This window comes from Chinchilla lanigera, unplaced genomic scaffold, assembly GCF_000276665.1.
Source record: "Chinchilla lanigera isolate Chin_1 unplaced genomic scaffold, ChiLan1.0 scaffold00022, whole genome shotgun sequence".
Taxonomy (NCBI): domain Eukaryota; kingdom Metazoa; phylum Chordata; class Mammalia; order Rodentia; family Chinchillidae; genus Chinchilla; species Chinchilla lanigera.
This window is the reverse complement of record NW_004955423.1, coordinates 27,442,513-27,465,061: the sequence shown is the minus strand read 5'-3', so window position 1 is coordinate 27,465,061 and position 22,549 is coordinate 27,442,513. Positions and strand designations below refer to the sequence as shown.

The 22,549-nt window shown below is 51.6% G+C and overlaps 1 protein-coding gene across 7 annotated transcripts in view; it reads left to right on the top strand.

The window, feature by feature from the left end:
* Positions 1-22,549, top strand: part of Inadl (InaD-like (Drosophila)) — a 228,732-nt gene that overhangs the window by 172,004 nt on the left and 34,179 nt on the right. For 6 of the 7 annotated variants that reach the window (XM_005385344.2, XM_013514443.1, XM_013514444.1 and 3 more), the window contains 2 exons: positions 9,101-9,218; positions 12,956-13,089. In XM_005385344.2, the coding sequence (XP_005385401.1) occupies positions 9,101-9,218; positions 12,956-13,089 (252 nt within the window). Of the gene's footprint in view, positions 1-9,100; positions 9,219-12,955; positions 13,090-14,195; positions 14,535-22,549 lie in introns of those variants that run through there. The other variant, XM_013514447.1, reaches the window with a different exon arrangement.

Here is a 22,549-nt window from a genome sequence, read left to right as displayed (position 1 = left end):
TGCAATCTCTGTCAAAGCTTGGAAAGCACGTGCTGGGCCTGGCCTGGCTTCCAGGCCAAATAGAAGTGGATTCTGGGCGGGAGCGGAGTGGCTCGGCCTCGCTGGACCTGGCCTGGGGTGGGGCCTGAGGAACCCCTACCCGCTGCTCAGGAGCTATGGCACCTGAGCACCTGGGGCCGCCACCAGAGCGCGTGGAAACTCCCTGCTCTGCTGAGCTCTGGTCTGCATAGGAGAAGGCTGGGCTGTGCAGGGAGGGCGTGCTGCAAGCACAAGGGACGGTGAGGCAAGGACCTTCCTCACTCTCCGAAGCCAGGACTCCATGGCCCGGCCTCCAAGGTCCCTGAACTCTGACTGACCCGCCCCCATATCCAGAACCTTCTCCGACCTCATTTCCAGTAATCTGGGCATGGCGTGGTAAAAAATCTCCATCACGGCTGGGCCCTGCTCTCGGTGGTTGGGGTTGGTCCACATCCATGTGGTCCCCAGAACAGCGCCAAGGACTCAGTTACCTTTCCAGAGTTGCTTCTCTGCAGGAGGGTTTCCAGGGGTCAGTGTGAGTGTAGACTGGAGCGTGATTTTCCAAGCCCAGCGCCAATCTGTGAGACCGGAGGTGGGGAGGCTTCTGGACTCTGTATCTGAATCTAGGCAAGAGCCTGTGAAGACTACTTAAGCCTTCTAGAAGAACTTTTTTTTTTATTGCTTAACTCCAGCAATTCCTTATTTATTTTATTTTAAAGAGGAAAAAAAACAAAACAAAATACCAACGTAGACAAAAACAAAACAACACAAAAACAAAAAAATGATACAGGGTTTCAGAATAAAATTATAGGAATTAACAGTAATTGTTATATTACATATTGTTATCTTCAGCAAAATTGCTCAGATTACCAGATGTAAGAATGCAAGACTGAGCAAACCATTCAAGAGAATAAAAAACATACAGAACCACTGAATCTACTGGGAGAGAAAGTAGGTAGAAATGTTGAAGACATAGGGGTAGGCAGAGAGTTCATCAACAAAAACCAAACTGCACAGGAAATACTTCAAAGAATCAACAACTGGGATCTCATCTTACTGAAAAGTTTCTGCACATCAAAAGAAGTCACCAACAGAGTAAAAAGAAAACACAAATTGGGAAAAAATTTTAGCCAACTATCCCTCAGACAAAGGACTTCTATCTAGAACATATAAAGAATTTTTTAAAAATCAGGCCCCCAAAATTCACAGACCCAATCCAAAAAGGAGAATCTGAGATGAATATACACTTCTCAGATGAAGAAATACAAATGGCAAATAAATATATGAAAAAATGCTCAACATCATTAGTCATTCAAGAAATGCAAATTAAAACAATACCACAATTCCATCTCACCCCAGAAAGAATGGCTATCATCAAGAAATCAACCCATAACAAATGTTGGAGGGGCTGTTGGGGAAAAAGGAACCCTTCTCCACTGTTGATGGAGTGTAGACTGGTGCAACCACTGCAGAAGAACTTTTTTTAAAAAAATCATTTGCACAGAGCTTCTCAGTTGTTTAAACAAAATTATATCTGTTTCTCATTAGCTTGATTTTTTTTAATATTCCACATTTTTCCTAAAGTGGTACTTAGTTGTCTCATGATCTTGTTCAGTCTTACCCCAGAGTAACACTGTAGGTCTTCTAGGACATGGGATGACTGGAAGCTGGTCGGGAAAATGCATCTGATAATGGTTTCCTTGCATTCTGTGACTGAAAATGCCTTACTCTTCGCAGCCAGAAAGCCTGACGGACATCAGAGAGGGCACCTTTCTTGCTTCTCTGTCAGTGGCACAGCCAAGGCATGGCACAGGTGCCTAGGCAAGATCTTTCTGCAGCGTCTTCCTGGTGCTTACTGAATTCTGTAGCTTAGATTTGCTGAGGGTTTGTACAGTGTGGTTAGACACCGAAGGGCTGCAAACAGTACACTCCAGTCCCTCTGTATGGGAGTTTTGAATAGTTTGGGTGCGTTAGCCATGAGGGAAAAACCAGCGGTGTAAACAAAACTCGTGGGGAGCAAACAACAAAAACTAACCCTAGAAAATTAAAGTAGAAATTATTCATCCGAGACTATGGGTGAAATCTTAAACTACTCAATGAAAAAATCACAAAGCTAGGGAAGGGGGAGCTGGGACTCAGCTGCAGAGTGCTCGACTCCCTGGTGCTTGCCGACAGACACTCAAGAATCTCTGAAGCCGTTATTTTAATCCTTAGGCTCAAGCCTGATGTGTGCATACTGTTCAGAATACCTGTGTCTGTGTAATGTATTCTTTTGAGGAAGTGTAACTAGATTATTAAGAGTGCAAATTTGAAACCCAGTGTCTTAGATTCCGATCCTGGTCCTGCCCTTTCTGAGCAGTGTGACCTCAGGGAAATAACACCACTGCTCTGTGCATACATTTCTGCATCTGTAAAATGGGGAAAGAAACAAAGAAATATAGTAAAAATTAAAGGAGTTGACAACTCTAAAGCACTGCTTCCAGGATGCCAGAAACACACTGTACCCACTCTGCAGAAGTGAGTTGTGGTTCTTCATGATGATAATCGTGAAATTCTCGTTAAAGTATTAAGGTTTAGCCATAAAATGATGAGCTGTTCTGAATGACGTATTAAGATATAACATGGAAAATGGAAGTGAATTTTTCAGCCCCCAAAATACAATTGCTAGTAGGCTAGTTGGCATTCTCCAGAAAGGCAGGGCTGATAGGAGTAACTTGCACGAGGGCAGATGTGTCAGGAGAATCGGCTCGCTTGGTGATTGTGTCAGTGGCCTTTCCCGTCACTAGGACAGAACACCCTGAAACCCACCGCTAAGGTATCAAAACCGGGTTAAATAACCCTAAGTTATTGCAGGATGATCAGGCCTGCAATCTTCCAAGCGAGTGGACGTCGAAGCCTTAAATAAAATGCAGACAATATAATGACTTTAGGGCACCAGGAGGGACTAACTCTTACAGCTTCACTATTCTCTGAGTTAGCCAAAGACTGCTCTGGGCGGCCCGTATTTATTAGGTTTTCAAACAAAGGGAGAGGATACTCAAGAAAACACAGCAGTCTCACAGGACCTTGGGAGAATTTTCCCAAGTAGTAAATTATGTCAATCAGGAGAAATACCTTATCTTTAGGTTGGTATTTACTGTAGGAGTGTGGGGCCTGCAGCTGTACTCTCCTGGTAGTTAATTGGAATCGGAGCCAAACGTCTTCGGCTGTGGCCTTATCTTGTCTGAAAGGTGCCTAAGCTTCAGACAACTCACAAGTAAATATGGAAGGCCAATTGGTTAACATTAAATCCTGCTCAGAGACACTTTATAGTGGTCCCCAACACTAAGGAGAGGTTTAAGTTCATTCATGCTTGTGGGAGAATCAGTCTGTGGTCACCTGGACCACAGTACAGTGGAAGGGTGTGTTAGAAAACAGCCGTTCACTCCTGAGAGAAAAGGGAGGAGTCAAAGACTAGGCACCTTCCAGGTCACACCCCAGTGGCCACCGCTTCCACCCGGCCCCTCCTTCTCCGAGTGTTCAGCTGTGAACTCAGCAACAGGCAAATCCGCGGATGAGTGCAGCGCACCATGACGCAGTCGCCTTCTGAATCCCCACTTCTGAGCACGTGGGACTTTGGGGGCACGTTCTGAAAATGCACTTAGCCTGCCTCTAAAAAGCACCAAAGTCATGACAGTTCCAGCATTGCTGAAAAGTCCAAAGTCTCCTCTGATACCCAAGGCAAAAACTCTTAGCCACAAGCCCCTATAAAAAGAAAAAAAGAAAATTAACTACTTCCGACATACTGTAGCACAGGGCAATCATTTCCATTCTAAAATGAAGTACTAGAGAGAGAGAAATGAGTCAGGTCAAAGCAATTCCAAAACCCAGCAGAGCAAACACGAAACCCTGTAGTTCCATGTCCAGCACCCAGGCCAGGTATGGTGAGATGTGAGCCCCACAGGGCTTGGGCAGCCTCTTCTCCCCATGGCCTTGCTGCTTGGGCTGGCTCTGCTCACTGCCCACAGCTTTCCTCAGCAGAGTTCCATGCTCCCGTTTTCTCTAACCTCCTGGGGTTTCCGCTGCACTGTTGGTTTCACTCTTTCAGCTCCACACACTGCCCTTTCAGGGACACAGAGTGCCCTCCTAAGCCTCCCTCTGGAGCCTGGATGGACTCCTCCGTGACCCTGTAACTCTGCATGCCTGAAAGGCCAGCACCATGTGGAAGAGCCAGGGCCTACCGCTGTCTTGAACAGTAGCCTGGCCGCCTTGAGCCACAGCTAAAGAGGACTCTGGTGCCTGGATGGCTGAGCTCGGGGCAACGCTTCCTTAGGTGGACCTGAATGAGCAGAGTGCCCTGGGGCTCTCTTTCCAGACCAAAGATGTTTCAGAGGAGTTTACCCTTTTATACCCTGATCCTGTGGTGGATGGAATCTGGCCAGTTCGTGAGATGCCCTGATGCAAAGTACTTTGTTCCTTTTTAATGATGCTAATCTTTTCAACAGCCACACTCCTTTGGCCCCAACTTCACACAGGGTTTCTTCTGGGGCACAATTCAAGTTTTTCAAAATTTCCTGCTCTGCCTTTTGTTCCCAATTCTCACTATAAGTCTGGCTAAAAGCAGCCAACAGTACCAATGCTACAGCTCGGATTTTGAGCTGTTTTGGAATTTGCTCTACCTATGCCACCTTTAAATTCAGCCTCCTACAGCCTCATGGACAAGATATAGGCAGTGTTTTCCTGCCAGCTTGTAACACAAGTGACCTCTAGTCGAATTTCCAGTACAGTCCTCATTGCAGTCTGAAACCTCATGAGCCTGGCTTTTACTGTCCACGTTCTTACTAGCATTGTGATCTTCTGGTCTCCAACTAGAATCACTCATCAGTCTCTGTTCATAGGATTCTAGGGCCTTCACCCCACATCTCCATACTTTTTCTTTTTTCTTTTTTGGTACTGGGCATTGAACTCACAACCTCATGCTTGCCAGGCGGGCACTGTGCCACTGAGCTAAATCCCCGGCCCTCCAAACTTTTTCAAACTCCTCCTGCAAACAAGTTCCAAAGGCTACTAAACAGTATGGTGAGGTATGTCACAGCAATAATCCCACTTCTCCAGTACTAATTTTCTGTATTAGATTTCTTGGTCAAATATCCAGCATTCTGTTGCTTAGACAAAGTATCGAACGTTCACAGCGTAAAGGAGAGATTCACTTTGGCTCACAGCTTCCATGAGTTCAGTCCATGGGCAGCTGGCTCCAAGGCAGAGACAGCGTGGTAGGAAGGCCTGGCAGGGAAAGATGCTCACCTCAAGGCGTCCAGGAAGCAGAGAGAGAAAGGAGGAGCCAGGGAGGGAGATCAGCCCTTCTGAGGCACACCCCTAGTGATGCCCCTCTTCTTACCAGACCCCACCTCCTCACAATGCAGTTGGCCATGAAGTCATTATCAGCTAAAGCTTATACCACCCCCAAGATCCATTTACCTTCCAAAAGCTTCACCTCTGAACACATGGGCTTTTGGGGGACGTTCTAGATCTAGACCATAACAGTTACAGAGGCTAAGTCCCACATCGGGCCGTCTGTGCTGAAAGGCCCTGTAAAAATGAAAAAGAAAATTAAGTACTCCGAACATACAGGGCACAAGGTGAACATTGCCATTCCAGAAAGGTGGGGTGGGGGAATAAAAGGAATCAGAACAAAACCAGTTGCATGGCTCAGTTCAAGCCCAGAGGTCTCAGAACCAAGGAGTAAGTGGTCGGGTTCAGGCTGGTGCAAGTCCCAGAATGCAAAGGTGGGAGAACCTGGTGTTCTGATGTCAGAAGGCAGAGGAAGCTCCAGAAAAGGAAGCAAACTCACCTTCCCTCCACACTTTGGTTCTGTCTAGGTCCTACACACACCGAAGTTAGTGTAGTGAGTGCCCAGCTTAGGAACATTTGAGTTTCAAACTTTCACAGATACAAACGGACTTTGCAATCGCAGAAGTAGCTCTGTCTGCTGGACATTGTCCTGGTTGTGCTGCTGTGTGCTCACTGCACAGCGTGACAGCACACAGCCCTGCAGTGCTCAGTCAGAGCCTGGGACGTCCAGAAAGCAAGAGGAGAGCAGTGGTGCCATGGGGGCACACGGGGAAGAGTGAAGCAGCACACACTGTGTGCTTGTGTCAGAGGTGTCTGAGACTTGCTTCGTGGGGCTTGTGAATGAGTCTGACCTGCAGACCTCCAGGAATGGAATTCATTCATAAGCTGGTCACTTACTTCATGCTCGTCGAGTAAGAGTGGAGAAACTGAGGCTCTCGGACATGAACTGAGTTGCCAGCAATCACCCAGTGAAGCCGGATCCAGCCTGGAACCTGCTCAGAGCCACTGGGCAGCCCAGCTCTCAGAGAGAGGACAGACAGCGCGGGGTCACACTGGAGAGCCGAGCCCCTTGGTCGTCTTACAGCTTCCCGCCGAGTCACGCTCGCTGTGCTCTGAAACCCACCTGGGTGCACCTGGAACTGCAGTCCCGGACCTCAGCCCGTTTGGCCCTGACACTTCGTGAAGATCCGGTTTCACTGTGGGGAATTAAAGACAGAAATAGGCAGAGCCAGCGGGCTCAGGTGGAGAGGGTGCCGCTGTGAGAGCAGCCTTGGAGCGATACCCTGAGGCGTGGGAAGAGTTGGATGGCGCGGCTCTTGAGGTCCTGGGGGTGGGGAGGAAGGGTGGTGGGAACAGCCTCGAGGAGGCAGGGTGGTGTTGGGTCACCCACGCGTCTTCCTTCACTGAAACAGCGAATGGAAAGGTCTAGCGACTTCTCCTTGGGAAGGTCACCGGGAGCTCCCCTGTGACCATGGAGAACACCGCCCCCGGTCAGGGGCAGCGCCATGGTAAGGCCACACGAGTGCTTTGTGAAGATCGCCTCGCCACCAGACTGCTGCGCATGGAATGACTTCCTTGTGGAAATGGAATTTTCCGTCCCTGAAGGTTTTCAACCAGAAGCTGGCAAAGCACTCGTTACTGTTCTATGAAAGGACAAAAATACTAATAGCTGTTACTAATTGAGCTCCGAAGTTGTCCCTGGCAGGGGGACGAGTTGACTTCTCACCTTCACGATGACCCTGCAGGGGCAGATGTGTGACCACCAGTTGCCCATGAGGAGGCCGAGTGGCCTGTGCGGTCACACAGCTAACTAGCAGCAGCAGCAGCAGTAGGTTAGCAGTTCATAGCTTCGTGTCACTTTTTTTCCTATCATGCGGACCTGATGAAGTACAGACCCTTTCCCTAGAAAAACACAGATAGGTGCAACTTGACTGTTTCCTTGTCTGTGGGTGGAACTGACGCCCCAAAACCCACTGGTCTTCTGTGAAGCTCCAGGTGCTACATGGAGTGGGGGCTAGAGACAGACCACAGGCATCCCCTCCTGTCACAGAAGCCTTCGTGGGGGTACTGCCTCCCTGCTTATACCCAGACACACATAGGAGCTGTTAAGGAGAACTTGTGGCTTGTGTTCACCCAGGATGAACTCTCTCAGGTGCCCGGGTTCTTCCTTGATAATGCAGAATGAAAGAGATGTAGGTGCAGTGGGAGCTAAGACACGGGCGCCGTCGCTGCCAGGGCGTCCACCGTGAGTACTGGTGTGCCCAAGCTGGGAGACACCCGGCAGCTCTTAGGTGATTCCCGTCTGGTTGGGTTACCGTTCTCAGATCCAGATGTCCATTTATGGGTGCCTAAGGTGGTTGCCCCAGTTATTCCCAACACATCTGGTGACAGGCAGGCCAGGGCTCCCTCCTCGAGAGCTGAGTGTGTCCAGCTGTGTCCTTCCCCCTCCAGTGACCCATCCTGCGCCATGAGTGTGGCCTAAACATTGTACGTCGTGGTCCCCAGGCAGCAGCCATCTTGGTCACGCTGGCGTTTGGCTCTCTCGTGTGACCCCTCCTTTGTCGTCTGCTTTCTCTTTTAAAGTCCCCACTGAATGTGTGCTTGAAGGGATCTCTCTGAGTAAGTAATGGTCAGTGTCCAGGTGGAAGGAAAAAGAATGAACTCCCCCGGGTCACGCTTGGTAAATTCAGTAACACTTGAGACCCGTAGCACACTTCCACTGCCGACGCAGTCCTGCTTCTTCATCTGTCCCTTAGTTTACCCGCAGGACAACATGTTACTAACTCTCGGGTTCTTGTGACTGAACAAGCTCCTAGGTGGGAAGTGTTTTGGAAACTAGAAAGCTCCGTGCAAACCTGTGTGCAGGCGCAGAGCTGGTGTCACGGTTCCAGACGTGACCGTGGCCCTGACTCCAGGCTTCTGGGTCACCTGGTACTTCCTGGCCTCCTCAGATCCTCCAGCGGGGATCTGGAAGTTCAGCCAGGGGCTGCCTGTGCTCTTTGGCCGCTCAAGGCTAGCGGCGTCCTTTTGGTTTTCCTTAGCATCATTTGGCTAATGCTAACACCCCTTGAAGGTCTCATCACAATCACAAACGCATTTTCCAAAGCTTACAAGCGAAGCCTCTGCTCCTTGTTGAGCTGCAAGTCTGTCTCCTGCCCCGAGTGTCCCCCTCATTCTCGGCAGAGCCTGTGCCCACGTTCATCAAAGACACACTGTCCCTACAATTTCCCAGTACCACCTATGAAAGGTGATCGGGTGATGAGTGGAGCTGACACCCCTGGCATCCCGCAGGCTTCCCCAGGCGCTCTCCTCTCCTGCCCGCCAGGTTGCCCAGTTGGCCTCTCCCGTGCTCTGTACACAGCTCCAGCTGTGTCCACAGAAGAGCCCAGCACTACTGGTGCCCACGGCCCTGCAGCAAGGATGGCTTCTCGCTGGGCACGGTGCACTGGCAGATGCCCTATCGGTTGCAGCACAGTGAAAAGACTGCAAAACTGCTGCTTCCCACACAGGCCACAGCAGTGTGCTCAGCACCGTCCTCGCTCCCTGCCATGACCGTGCTTTGCAGAGGATTCCAGATGTTCAGTTTCTGGGAAGCACAGGGCCAGGGCCGGGGCAGAAACCCCTCAGCCTCGCCCACCTCTCATCCCCCAAGATGCTGCTGGAGCTCGCGGTTGCCCGTGAGAATTCAGTCACTAAAATCACCTCTGCCACTCTCTGCCTTGACGTTCACAATTTGTCCTTCCTTTCACAGGACGCCAGTGAAAGGGATGAGCAGCACCACACCCTCAAAGCCTCCCTCGATTCACAGGAGGTGCCATCCGTGCCAGCTCTGTTGTGCCCATCGGCAGAGGCTGACATCACCATCTACGGTATGGCCCCTTCCCCGGCAGAACCGGTTCTTGACATCCGGGGAGACAGCAGGACCTGAGCAGGACCTGGCTCACCGCCCGGCCTCTTCCTTAGCTTGAGACTTGGCCAGGTCACTGCACAGCCTGTGGCGGTGTCTGCTGTGGTTCGGTGAAAACGTCCTGGGGCAGGAAAGGTCCTCAGCGAGCGGTGCCTGGATCCGAGGCTGACAGATGCTCTTTAGATCATGAGTAGTTAGCTAAAAATCAGATGGAGCACAGCATTTGGCTCTGCACATCTTGATGGAAGCTGCGTGGAGGCTTCTTCTCAGACCTGAAAGAAGTGGGTGCTCATGTTCTGCCTCTAAATTCCTGGCTGGAATTATGCTGATGGAGGGTTCAAAGTAGAACCTCACAGTGAATAATGAGCATTTCCACCTTGCTTTTATGCAGTATCAATCATGGAGAAGTGTGTTCTCTAAAACCCCTCCTCGCCTGTGGCAGAGCCTAACCCTGCGTGAATTCCTCAGGCCTGACAGTTCTGTGGCGTTGGTCTTTCACATATTCTTTTTATAAATGTTAACTCTTTATGAAAGTGTAGAAAATCAATCTGACTCTAAAGTCCTGGATGTGTATAAAATACTAGATGAATATGGTCAGCGGGGGTATGACAGCTACCACCTGTTTTTGCCTGGCCTGTGAGCTTCGAGTGGCTTCCGCAGTTTTAAAGGTTGAAAAAATCAAAAGCATATTTTAAAAAAATGATATCTAATTAAAAGCTCAGGGTCCACAAATAAAGTTTTATTGAGACACTCATGTGTCTGCACGTTGTCCATGGCTGCCTGCGCACTCCGATGGCACCGTCCAGTAGCTGCAACAGAGACCATGTGGTCACTCTGCCCCGTGTGCCCATCTCTACCAGGAAGGTTTGCTGGCCTCAGACGAGGACCAGCTGAGTTTTTGAATTTTTATACCCAGAAAACAGGAATTCATCACTCCACAGCCCAGTCTGGAAATGTGACTCCTGTATTCATCCTCTCACCAAACCCTTCCTAGACACTCGATCTGAGCCAGGCTTCGGCGTGATTCTATGCAGGAAGTGAGCCCAGAGGACGGGCAAGCGGGCACTGGGAGGAGCACAAGCGGTGCCATGTGCAGCACCTTCGCTGTGCTTTCTGTCTCCTCTCCTTAAGGAGCATGGAGTCGCCACTTGCAGAGCAGCACAGACCTTGCAAAGCACCCTGAGACTGTGCCCTGTTGTACACTGTTTCCATGATAAGTGATAGGAAACAGTGGGGTATACCCACTACAAAAAGATACAGAAACAGCTGGGCGTGGCGGCGCACACCTGTCATCCCAGCACTCAGGAGGCTCAGGCAGAAGGATTGCTGTGAGTTAGAGGGCAGCCTGGACTACACAGTGAGTTCAAGGCCACGTTGAACCACACAGCGAGGCCCTGTCTCAAAAAAAAGAAATAAATTAGGTGGACAATTTAGTATTCTACTTCTGCTGTGGCACTTTGTGTTGTTACTGAGGTCGTGGCGCTATGTTCTCACCCTTCCCCAGGAAGCTGTTAGGGTAATGGCTACAGGTGGACAGGAAGGTGCTGGCCCCCAGCCACTATGATGTCCTGAATCGATTCAAAATGTTTCCCTTTCATGATCATTCTGACTTGGAGGAGGAGTGAGAAGTCGTATAGTGCCAGATCTGGTGAATAAAAGGCATAGTGTCGTGTTTTTACAAGCTGCATTTCTGCTCGGGAGCAGCAGTCACCGTATTTTTGATCACACCTCATAAACACCCTCAGGGGAGAGCACTCCAGAGCTGCAGCAGGAAGTGGCAGGGACAATGGGATCAGTGTGTGCAAAGTAAGGTGGGTATTTTGCAGGGGATTCATGGCGGTGTGTCTTCCTGGAATAAGTGTTTTAAATTTAAGCATTCACCTTAATTTTTGAACACCGAAATCAGTTTCTGGAGTAGAAACCCAAATCCAACTCCTGCCCCTACAAACCCTGGGCCCTTTCATCCATGCTGCTTAGAGCAAAACCTGCAGGCTGGCCCAAGCCAGCTCTGTTCTAGGATGGGCAGACTTCTCCACAACAGCCCCAGGGTAAACCTGCTGGGCTGGGGTCCCAACGCAGTCTCTGTTGCAGCTACTAAACTCCGCGCGGCAGCATGGGGACGACTCAGATGGGAGTGAATCCGGGGGCTGTGTTCCAGTGCAGCTCTGCTTTGTGGACCCTGAATTCTGGATTTCATGTAATTTTTAAATGTCTCGAAATACTATTTTTCTTCTGCTTTTATACCTTTTGAAAACGTAAACACCATTCTTGGCAGAGGACTGTAGCAGCCAAGCTCTCCTGTGACAGCCAGCTGCATGCAGTGGCTTTCTAGGCAGCTTCTGACCTCAGCTGCAGGTGACCAGGGGATAGCGCTGTCACCACCTGTACTGAATTAGTTCACAAGGTTGGGGATGGGTCCTCCCGAGCCATCAGGAGCCTGAGTAATTGGGAAAGATGACATCCTTGGGACACAGTTGTCTGCAGTCTGTCTCTTGAAACCCCTTAACATTTTGAATGTTTTGATTTTTTAGTGGGTGAGGTGTAGTTATCCGGAAAACCTGCAGATTTGAGAGCACATGGTCTTCTCTCCGTCTGTAAACATTTTTTCCTTCAATTTTTACAAAAGCCAGTCTAAGACAGTGGAGTTTTATAAGCAAATCTTTATAGAACAACCATACTCTTTAACAAGATTTTCATGTATGGACCAAGAAGTAATTGCTGGGTTGTGTTTAGAATCCCTGCGTCTTCCTGTGTCACTGAGCACATGTGGGTATGCCGGTACCCGAGGCCTAGGAGCAGAAGTAGTTCCCATTTGGGATTGTTTCAGGTGTTAGGGTATTTGCAGAGACATAGCAGCGTACTGGGGGTGAGACCCCAGTGTAAGCACAAGACTCATTTGCGTTTCCTCTCTGCCCTGCGCAGAGGATGGCGATTTTATGTGGCACTTTTAGTGCTCTACATTCTGATTGGACTGTGACCATCACCGGAGGTCAGGGAGAGAATTCTCTTCTTCTTCTGTTTTTGCAGCTCAGGGCTCCAACCCAGGGCCTGGTGCCTGTGGGCAGAATGTTCTGCTTGGAAGCCCTCACATCAGCGCTCAGACGTTCCCGGAGCTTGGGTGCCAGTGCTTAGCCTGCCCTGTACTAAGAGATAAGCTTTGAATAGTGGTTGTTTCAGTTACATCGTGCTTTATTAAGTGCTTCACGCACCTTGCTTCGTATAACATGATGTAACTGAAAGTATTTAAAGCCAGGTGAGGTGGCGCACACCTGTAATCCCAGCGCTCTGGGAGGCTGAGGCAGGAGCATTGTAAGTTTGAGCCCAGCCTGATCAAATTAATGACTTAGCAAGATCTTGTCTCAAAACAAAACAAAAGTCTAGGGGTGGAGCTCAGTTCTGGCCCTGGGTTGAATTACCAGTAGCATAAAAAAGAGGAAGAGGAGAAGGAGAGAATTTAAGTACTATTTCTTAATTAGTGCTTTATAACTCAATCTTGTGTCACTTAAAGCCTTTATTCTCACTATAACAATGCCTTTATGTACCAGTCAGGTACTCACTTAATTTTTCCCTTCTGGCTTTTACATCGTATATAAGCCCATAGTGTTTCTGGGTACAGGGCAGTGGGGTGCTGTGCCCTCTAGCCAGAGTGAGAGCCCAGCCTGTCCTGCTCAGCGTCACCTCTGCCCCTTCGCTCCCCAGGTGGCCCCCAGGCTCCTCTGTCCGTGGACCCGGCCACGTGCCCCATCATCCCCGGCCAGGAAATGATCATAGAAATCGCCAAGGGCCGCTCCGGGCTGGGGCTAAGCATCGTGGGAGGCAGAGACACGCCGCTGGTGAGTGTCGGGGGACGCACGGGCCGTCACGGGACACTGCACTGTGGAACGTGGAGTGAACAGGCTTCTACATGTGTGCATCCCTGTTGTGCCCAGCTGTAGGTTTTTCTTGGGTTTCATTTTCCCAGGATTTCCTCTGTCTCTTCTGCTGCGTGCTTGCTTGCTTACTGTGCCGTGCTGGGGACTGAGCTACATCCCAGCCCTTTGTCAAACTTTTTGTCTTGAGACAGGGCCTGGCTACATTATCCAGGCTGCACTCAAACGTGGAATCCTCCTGCCTCAGCCTCCCAACTAGCTGGGGTGACATTGTGTCCCACCAGGCCTGCTTGAGTGTTTTCCTACGAAAGCTTCTAGAACAGCGTCATAGAGGCAGCCTTAGAAGAGTAGTGTTGGGCAGTGCCTGGCACATGCGTCAGGAACTCTGTTACCACCACCCTACTGTGGTTAGTCATTGGGTGCTAGATTAAGAAGCCAGCCTGTCCCCTACACGAGGACTCTGTCTTGCCGTCTTCAAGCTGGCTTTGCTGAGCCCAGCGAGGTCGGATTGTTCGGTACCTTCTGCGCATCGCCATTCCACGGTGCCGTTAAAGTGCAAGCTGTGTTCTGACGGGCAACGCGCCACGGGGGGTGAGGTGGCAGCGTGTGAGGGAGTCCCCGTGCTTCATCGCCCACATCCCCAGGACAGGCCCAGACACCCCTTAGCAGTGCCGCGTGCCTGGGCGCGCACCTGCCTCCCCTCACCTGCTTGTCCAGTGCGGGTGAGGGGCCTCACCACTTGCTGGTGACAGATCCGCCAGCCTCAAGCTGCAGTTCCCCTTGGGGCGGGGCGGAAGCTTTGTGATCCCGGGGCCGGCATCCTAGTCTGTGAGCAACACTGCTAGAAGCACTGGACACCAGGGCACATGGACCCCAGCGGCTGGGCCTCCTGCCAGGCCAGCCCATCTGCCGGCCTCTCCCTCTCGCCCTCCACCAGGCCTGAGCCGCAGAATCCTGGTGGGCAGCCCCCTCCTGGTGAAGCGTCCTCAGCACCTGCACCGGCATCCGTGGATGAAAGGGTTTTATCTCCCTCTGCTGAGTAAAGTGTTGTTCAACTTTTCTCTGGCCAGGCATCTGTCATCCCCACTACTCAGGAGGCTGAGGCGGGAGAATCATTTGAACCCACAAGTTTGAGATCTACCTGGGCAACAGAGAGGCCTCTTTCTCAGATTTAAAAGAAGAAGGAGAAGGAGGAAGAAGAGGAGGAGAACCAGACTTCCCCCTGGCATTCAGGACGTTCACCTGAGTTTCCCCTGCCTCTGGAGCCCGCAGCCCCAGTGCCCCCGTGCACAGCGTGGGCCGCAGTCTGCGGTGACCAGCCCGGCTGTCTGGCTTCTCCACTTCCACAGGCTCCCTGAGTGATGTTCCAGGCTGTATTTCTCAATAAAGTAGCATGTGTGGTGTTCTCAGGAGCCCTGTCTTGCTGGGCTGCAGCGTGGACTGGAAGCTCAGTAACAAGCAGGAACGGCCACTAGCACTGTGGGCACCGCCGTCTGGAGGGCTGATCCTGGGCACAGCCCAGCCCCACAGCCGGGTGTCCTGGCTAAGTGAACAGAACCTGTGTCAGATGCAGGGAAACTGCATGGGCAGGAAAGCCCTCTGGCCAGGGTTTTGCAAATGGCCTCTTTCTGTCACTTAATGAGGCTGAGCAGGGTCCCAAGAGCTCCGCAGGCCCCCTGCTCGAGACCCCACCCTCCATGCAGTGTGGCCACAGGCATCTGGACCAACTTAGAGAAGCAGGGTCTCCGGAACCTGGTGCCAGCCCCACACTGGTCCTCTCTGCTGTCAACAGTGTCTCTCAAGCCGAGCATGGGGGTGCACACCTATACTCCCAGCACCGAAGAGGCTGAGGCAGGAGGATCACCGTAAGTTTGAGGCCAGCCTGGGCTGCATAATGAATTCAAGGCCAGCCTGGACTACATGGCTACTGGGTTGATAAATCCATCAGTTATTGCAGGCTGTTGGTGTCCAGTCTCCCAAACAAGTGTACAGCGAAGGCTAAATAAAAAGAGGCAAATGGAATGATTTCAGGGCTCCAGGAGGATCAGAGCCCTCTCACAGAATTTGAGCGTCTCTCAGGGCTAAGACCAAGACCTTCTCTGGGTCACCCGTGTTTATTAGAAGAAGGGAGGGGAGTACTCAAGAAGGGCAGAACCACTCAAGGACTTCTCCAAGTACGGTATTAAGTTAATCCACCCAGGAGTGAGCTGCCTGAGGCTACAGTCTTTATCTAGTTGAGGTCGAACCCAGGTCTCCTGGGCTGTGATCTCGTCTTATCCATTGAGGCTTTCCAGTTTCATCCACCATGACAGGTTTTAGTAGGGATCAGTGACTCACACAGGTTCACTTACTGTGAGTCCATTGCCCACCTCCAGACAAGCAGCCTAGGCTTTGGACAGATTCCCAAGTGAACATAAAAAGCCAGTTGGTTAATTTAAGTCCTGCTCAGGGCTGCTTCACAGCTGGTATCTGAGAGCACAGGGGCTGTTCTCACCACCCCAAGGCCAGCATCCACACTGCCCTTTAAGGAGCAAGGCCAGCCCCGGCTGGTTTCACAGGACATCGATGCTGCTGTTGCATCCGGACCTGCTGGGTCCAGGAGCCTGGCTGAGGTCACATGTCCAGCTGGACCCGGCCTGTGTCCTCTACCCACACACAGGATGGGAAACCAGGCGACAGCCCTGCCTCAAGCACCGTGTCCACACAGGACACGTGTCCACACCTGCTGCCCAGGTGTTGGTGCCCAGTGCGAATGCAGATGGCCCAGGACCCTCCGGCATTACCAGTGTGGCCTGCTGTCCTGGGTGTTGCAAGCCGGGAAGGTGGCTGAGCCTGGCACGACCGGGGGACTGCAGCCGCATCCATCTCCTTCCAGCCATCTTCATCCCCCGCCTTTCACCCCACCTTCTGCTCCACCTGTTTGGGGTGCTCACATGTATGAAACCCTATGGCCCAGCAGCGGGGCTGCCCTGCCAGTGAGGACCAGAAGTTGCTCTGCCGGAGCCTGGAGCCCATCCCGCACCGCACCCTGTGTCCTTGAGCCAGGGACCCTCGGAGGAGCTCCCCGTCCTGGGGCTCGAGCCGTCATCACAGGAACCAGTGTGGTGGAGACAGTGAGGACCGGGCCTCGGGATCCCTCACGTCCTCCTGTCCCTGAGGCCGCTCCCCATGCAGCTAGACACCCTGAGCTTGGACCTGCCCGCACAGCAGGCGGAACGGCGGACTTGGGCCCCACAGTTCAGCCTGAGCCTGCACAGGCTGTGGAGTGGCCGGGTCTTGGCTTGGCCTCGACTGCAGCAGTGGGGTTGCTGGTGCTCCCCTCTCCTCCCCGCAGGGCAGGGCCTGGCCGCTCCCTTGTGATGCTGGCTGCTTTACCCACACCCTAAATGGCACTTGGCCCCTCAGCTGCTGAGGACTTCCCAGCTGCGAGCTTCCAACCCCTGATGAGGGCAGCTTGGGAAGCCAGGGCACCGCGACCTTCCCCACCTCACAGCAGCGAGAGAGGCTGGTGTGGGCTCGGTGGGGCTCCAGGGGGTCCTCACGCAGTCCTCCCACCACGGGCTGGGCCTTCCCAGCGCTGCCCCGGGGTCACTCGCAGAAGGACTTCCTCTCCTGCACCCCCCACGCCAGCCCCGCTTCATTTTGCGTCTTAGTGCCCACCCTGCAAGGGGCTCCCTGGCCACAGGACCCCTGAACTCAGTCACACCGCCTCTCTGCGGTCGCACGAGCCACCCCTGCTTGGCATCCAGGTCCTGTCCCTGGCTCCAGGTATCAGGCGCACCCCAGACCCGGTTAGCTGCACTGGGGCATCCTGTTCTCCTGTGCACAAGTGTGAGCACCCACGGCACCCTGAGGGGGAACTGAGCACACAGGAGCAGTACCACATGTGTTCTGTGAGGGGGAACTGAGCCTGCAGGAACAGTACCCAGACATGTCCTGTGAGGAGGAACTAAGCAGATCCAAAAAGGGTAGCCCAGAAGGGAAAATGATGACTGTGATTACTTAAGCTACCCTTCTTATGTATGAAAGAAAAGAATGATTCAGAGCCACACATGGAGGCACCTACCTGTAATACCAGCACTCTGGGAGGCTGAGGCAGAAGGATCACAAATTTGAGTCCAATCTAGATCGCTTAGTGAGACCCTGCCTCAAAAGAAAAAATAAGGGTTAGGGATATAGCTCAGTGTAAAGACCCTGGGCTCAACCCTTGGTACCACAGGAGAAAGAAAAGAGCCTTAGTCAGCATGCCTTGCCACTGGGACCAAATACCCAACACCTGCAGCTTAAACGAGGAGGTTATTAGAAGTGTTAGTCCCCGTGTGGTGGGCAGCTCCAGGGAGAAGTGTCATGGTGGAAGGTCTGGCACAGAAGAAGCTGGTCATGTCATGGTGGTCAAGAAGCAGACAGTAGATTGAAGGGAGGAGCCAGGAAAAGAGAGGGACCTTCCAGGCCACACCCAGTGACCATCTCTTCCAATCAGGTCCCGCCTCCTACCAGGAAGCCACCTATACCACCCCATAATCCAACCCCACCTCCTACAAGGAAGTCATCTGTACCACCCCATAATCCAACCCCCTGCCTCCTACCAGGAAGTCCTCTGTACACCCCATAATCTAAGCCCTTCCTAAAGCCCCACTTATGAGTGCATGAGGCTTTGAGGGGCATCTGGAGCTAGACCATCACAACATTCCACCCCTGCCCCCGAAAAGACTCGTGCGCATCTCTTTATGCAAAGTACATTTAGCCATCTGTAGGAGTTCAGAGTCCTTACAGTTCCAGCATTGCTCAAAAGCCAAGTTCAAAGTCTCCTCTGAGACTCAAGGCAAGCTCTTAGCTATGAGACCCTATAAAAATCAAAACGAAAATTAAATGCATCCAACCTACAATGAGTAGCACAGGGTAGATATTCCCATTCCAAAAGGAGAAAGAGGAATAGAAAGGAATGGGATCAAAGCACGACTGAAGCCCAGCAGGGCAAACTTTGAATCCTACAGCTCCATGCCCAGCACCCCTGCAGGAGGTGAACTCCAAAGGGCTTGGGCGGCTTCACCCCTACAGCACTGCCAGTGTTGGGCCCTCGTGCGCTCTCTCTTGGGCTGGCTTTGCTTACTCCTTGTGGCTTTCTCCAGATTGTCCATGTTCCTGGCTTCTCCAACTTCCTGGGGTCTCCACTGAACTTTCGGCTTCACCCTCACAGCTTCTCTCGTTTGGCATGCCGATGCCAAGTTCTGCTAGAGACTGCCGCTGTAGCCAGGCCTCTTGAGTGTGTCTGCACCGGCCCCTGAGTGCCTGGCTGGCTGAGCGCTGTGAGCAGAACCCCAGGAAGCCAGTTTCCTTTCATGAGCAGAGGACCCTGAGGTCTCTTTTCACCAGGCTTTCCCTTTTCCACCCCTGAGTCTGCAAAGGGAAAGGTGGGGTCTTCTGGATCCTCCCGTGTCCTCAAAGCACCCTTTGTCATGTCCGAAGTAAAGCCCTTGGTTTCTTTGTGATTCTAATCTTCAGGAAATAAATTCTATCCTGCTCCAGCTGGACAGGGGCCAACTGTACAGGAGTTTTATTTCTAGTAAAACTCAAAATTTAGCAAAGGCTCTACTGTGCGGTTTGTTCTTGATTGTAGGGTAGACCTCGCTAATGGTGCCCATGCCACAGCCTGAATCTCGGGCTGCCTTTACCTTTCCTCCTCAAATTAATAATTTCACTGCCTTTAACCTCAGTCTCCTGTAAAGTCTCGGGGCATGGGCAGAAGGCCGTGCATAACACACATGGTCTTGAGTCCAGCCGTGAATAGGTTCCTGGTTCCCACTGAACCGTGAGCCTGGTCTCTACCACCTGCCTTTTTGTCAGTGTTCTGGTCTCCTGACCTCTGACCAGAGTCTCACATCGAGCTGAGCTTGCAGCACGCCCAGGCTGCCGCCCCCAGCCTGCATCTCCAGACCCCCAAACTCCTTCCCACCCTTCCGAAAGCTGCTGAACCACCCGAGTGCAGTCGCAGCCACACTTGCCCTGAAATGGGCCCTAGGCACTCAGTGCGGGGACGCAGTACAGACGCCTGCGACACGCAGAAGAGACGTCTTCTTGGCTCCTGGTTTCAGCCAATGTTTGGCGGACTCCAAGGCAGAAAAGGGTGGCAAAGAAAAGGAGTCAGCCGTAGTCCTGGAGGATTTTGCCTCGCCCTTCCCACCGACATCCTCTTCCCGCCTTGTGAGGCACGCTGTGGGTCCCCGTTCGCCTCTCAAGTTTAACAAGTGGTGATCTGCATGAATGTGTGCGAACTTCCCAGCCCCACCGCCCAGCTCACAGTGACCTCTGCGTCTGGAGGCTGTGCTCATCCATGCTCCGAGAAACGAGGAGGTTAAAGAAGGCTCCACAGAGGGAAAACGTGGGCACAGAGGGCTGACAATAGTAACTAGGTTTCTAGTTTATTACTCACACATGCGGAAAAATAAACCTTATGATGTTAGTGGCTCAAATAAGTGTTTGGGCAAAAAATAAAGAATGGGAAAAACAAGCCTGGGGGGAATCGCTTTCCACGTTGCTCGGACCAAATACCGGATGCCCCGAGTGAGAAGAGGAGAGGTTTATTTGGGCTTATGTTTCAGAGGTGTTGGTCCTAGCATGGTCGGTGCTCCAGCAGAACCAACACAGCGAAAGGCCTGGAGCGAGAGAGCTGCTCTCCTCGGCCGGAAGCAGGAGTCCAGGGAGGAGCTGGAAGGGAGGTGACCCGTCCAGGTCATGCCCCAGGCAGTGACCATCTCTTCCAACCAACGCCACTTCCCATCCACAGGTCAACTATGAGCCCATAATCCAGTCACCCTCCTAAAGGGCCTGAGGCTTTGGGAGGATGTCTGCAAGCCAGAACAGAGAGAAGAGAAGCGGGGAGGGGAGGAGATAAAGAAAGCTCAGAGCTGGGTTCCGTGGTGCACGCCTGTGCTCCAGCTACTGGAAGGCTGAGGTAGAAGAATCGCAGGTTTGAGGCCAGCCTGAGCAACTTAGTGAGACTGTCTCAAAGCAGGAAGGGCTGGAGATGTGGCTCAGCACTTCCTGGGTTCAACCCCAGAACCGCCAAAAAAATAAAAAGAGGGGAATGACTTGGGCGCCCCCCAGGGGTGCAGTGAGGCACACATTTCACATTTTTCAAGGAGGGATTCGTGACACAGGCACCCGGTAGCCAAGGGGGACCTTTGGGGCTGAGTGCGCCGCTGGCACCTTGCACAGGTACAGATGTTATCACGACAGCTTTGCTTCCTAAGGAGGCAGAACATTTACAAATAACGTTCCTTTTAGATGCTGCTACTATGGAAATCCTCTCCCTGTGTGCTGACCTCTCTCAAACCTCTCAGCACTGTAAGTTCCTGAGGCTCCTCTTACTATTTGCGCCTGTTTACTACAGAGCAAGGCCTCAGGGCTGGGGGGCTGTGCTGTTCTGTGAGTGGTTGTGCTTGTGGCTTGTGGAAAGTTTTTAAATGTGAACTCTAGTTTCTGGGTCTCCGTTATCCTTCTGGTCCTGGAGTCTCTTTACAGAAGAAAAACAGTTAGACTAGGACATTGGCTGTGTCTGTCTAGTTTGGAATTAGCACATTGTGAAGGGGCCTGTGGCTTGCCAGGATAGATCATAAAAGTTAATAAAAAGGCCTAGGACCTTCAGGTTCAGGAACACTGGCATTTCTGTCCAGCTTCCACAGCTGCATTGTTTCAGTACCTGATTTAATGATTTAATATTAATTTATTTACTTTGTTGCTGGGAATCATACTCAGTGCCTCACACGTGCTAATTACAAACTCTACCACTGAGCTATGCTTGCCCCGGCTGGAACACCAATTTAATTCACTCTTGTGATACACAAGTTCCACAAGCAACACCAGTTTAGTTCGTCCTCCAGAACAGAAGCTCATGGGTGGGCACGTCAGCAAGCCGTGTCTCGGTGGAAGGTGCACATGGTGGGCGGTGAGACTCACCCAGGCTACCTGTGCCTTAGCCACGACCTTTGTCCTGCTCTGAAGCAGCCTGCTTTAACCCCTCTGCCTCATAAGCAGACTAGAAAGCTCTTATATATTTGATTGTTTTATTTTGCTGTTGCCCTTCAGGTGAACTTTATACAGTCTGTTGCATGAAGGCTGTGGTTTGCTTTGGCATATAATCCCCCAAACCCAAGCTCCTTTTATCGCTGTTTCTTAGGTCATATATTTTTATACAAAACATCTCATTACCTTAGATTTATTTTAAAATCAAAGCAGAGTTTGCAAAAAACCTATGAATCACACTGAAGGAATGTTAACAAATAGCACCTCTGAATTGCCAGACTTGCACGGTTCTGGTCCCAGAGAATATGACCATAAGCAAAACTATTGTGCCAGCTCAAGAAATTTAAATCAATAAGGACCAGATGGAGCTATGAGGCCTTATAACATATAACACAAATATTATACCATTTCCTTAAAGAAATCTGTATCTCAGCATAAAACATTATCTCCATACTGACGAGTGTCAATCTTTGTTAAATCAGAGCTGGTGAGGGAACTTCATTTTAAGGAAATACAGGAGTTTCGTTTTGGAGCCTCAAAAGAGAAGGCTTTTCACAGTCTTGAAGTGAACCATGCTCATGCGTTCACAGCAGTCCTTCCGCGAGCCGTCTCGTTGCTGTGCTTCTCACCTCGTGTATTGGTTACCTGTAAGAAGGCTCCAAGAGCGTGCGCTCCTGGGCTGAAGCTCTAGAATCGCTTATTTAGTCACCTGTATTAAAACGTGTGTGTGTGTATGTGTGTGTGTGTGTGTGCCCACACACAATGGCGTTATTTCTGAGCATTTGACCCTTTTATGCCAAGAGCCAGTGGGTCTACTGCTGGCGTAGGGCCCCTTCCTGTTATCTGTAGCTCACTGCCTGAGAATGTTTGGGAATCGGACTCGTAAGTGCTGAGCATTTTCTTCTCTAAGGGTGAGCGTTACAATACACAGACATGTCTTTGCTGCTTTTGTAGCAGAGTTTTGTAGGGATTGGTTGGCATCTATGTTTCCCCGTTATTTCTGGATCGATGCCGAGGAGTGTGATTTATTTGTGAGAATAGAGAACCTGTGATTTGTCATGTGCTAGGTGTGCTGCTTCCGCCCTGGGTTCTCTGGACAGAGGCGTCATTGGGCAGCCTGTGAAGCAGGCAGCAGAGACAGTGTAGACCCGACCGGCCCTGGGCTTCTTCGCGGTGATCGTTTCCACCGTGGCCCCTGGGAAGCTGCATGGTCTGCACTGGGGCTTTGTGGTCCTTGCCGTGTGCTCACCCTGGCTGACTCGGCGCCCAGCCAAGAGGCCACCCGGTGCAGGGGGCACGTGGGTCTGACTGGATGGGGATGGGATGGGACAGCCTCGGAGGAGAGCACCACACATCGCTCAGTGCTCAGGAGGAGCCGCGCTTCCTGAGCACAGGTCTGAGC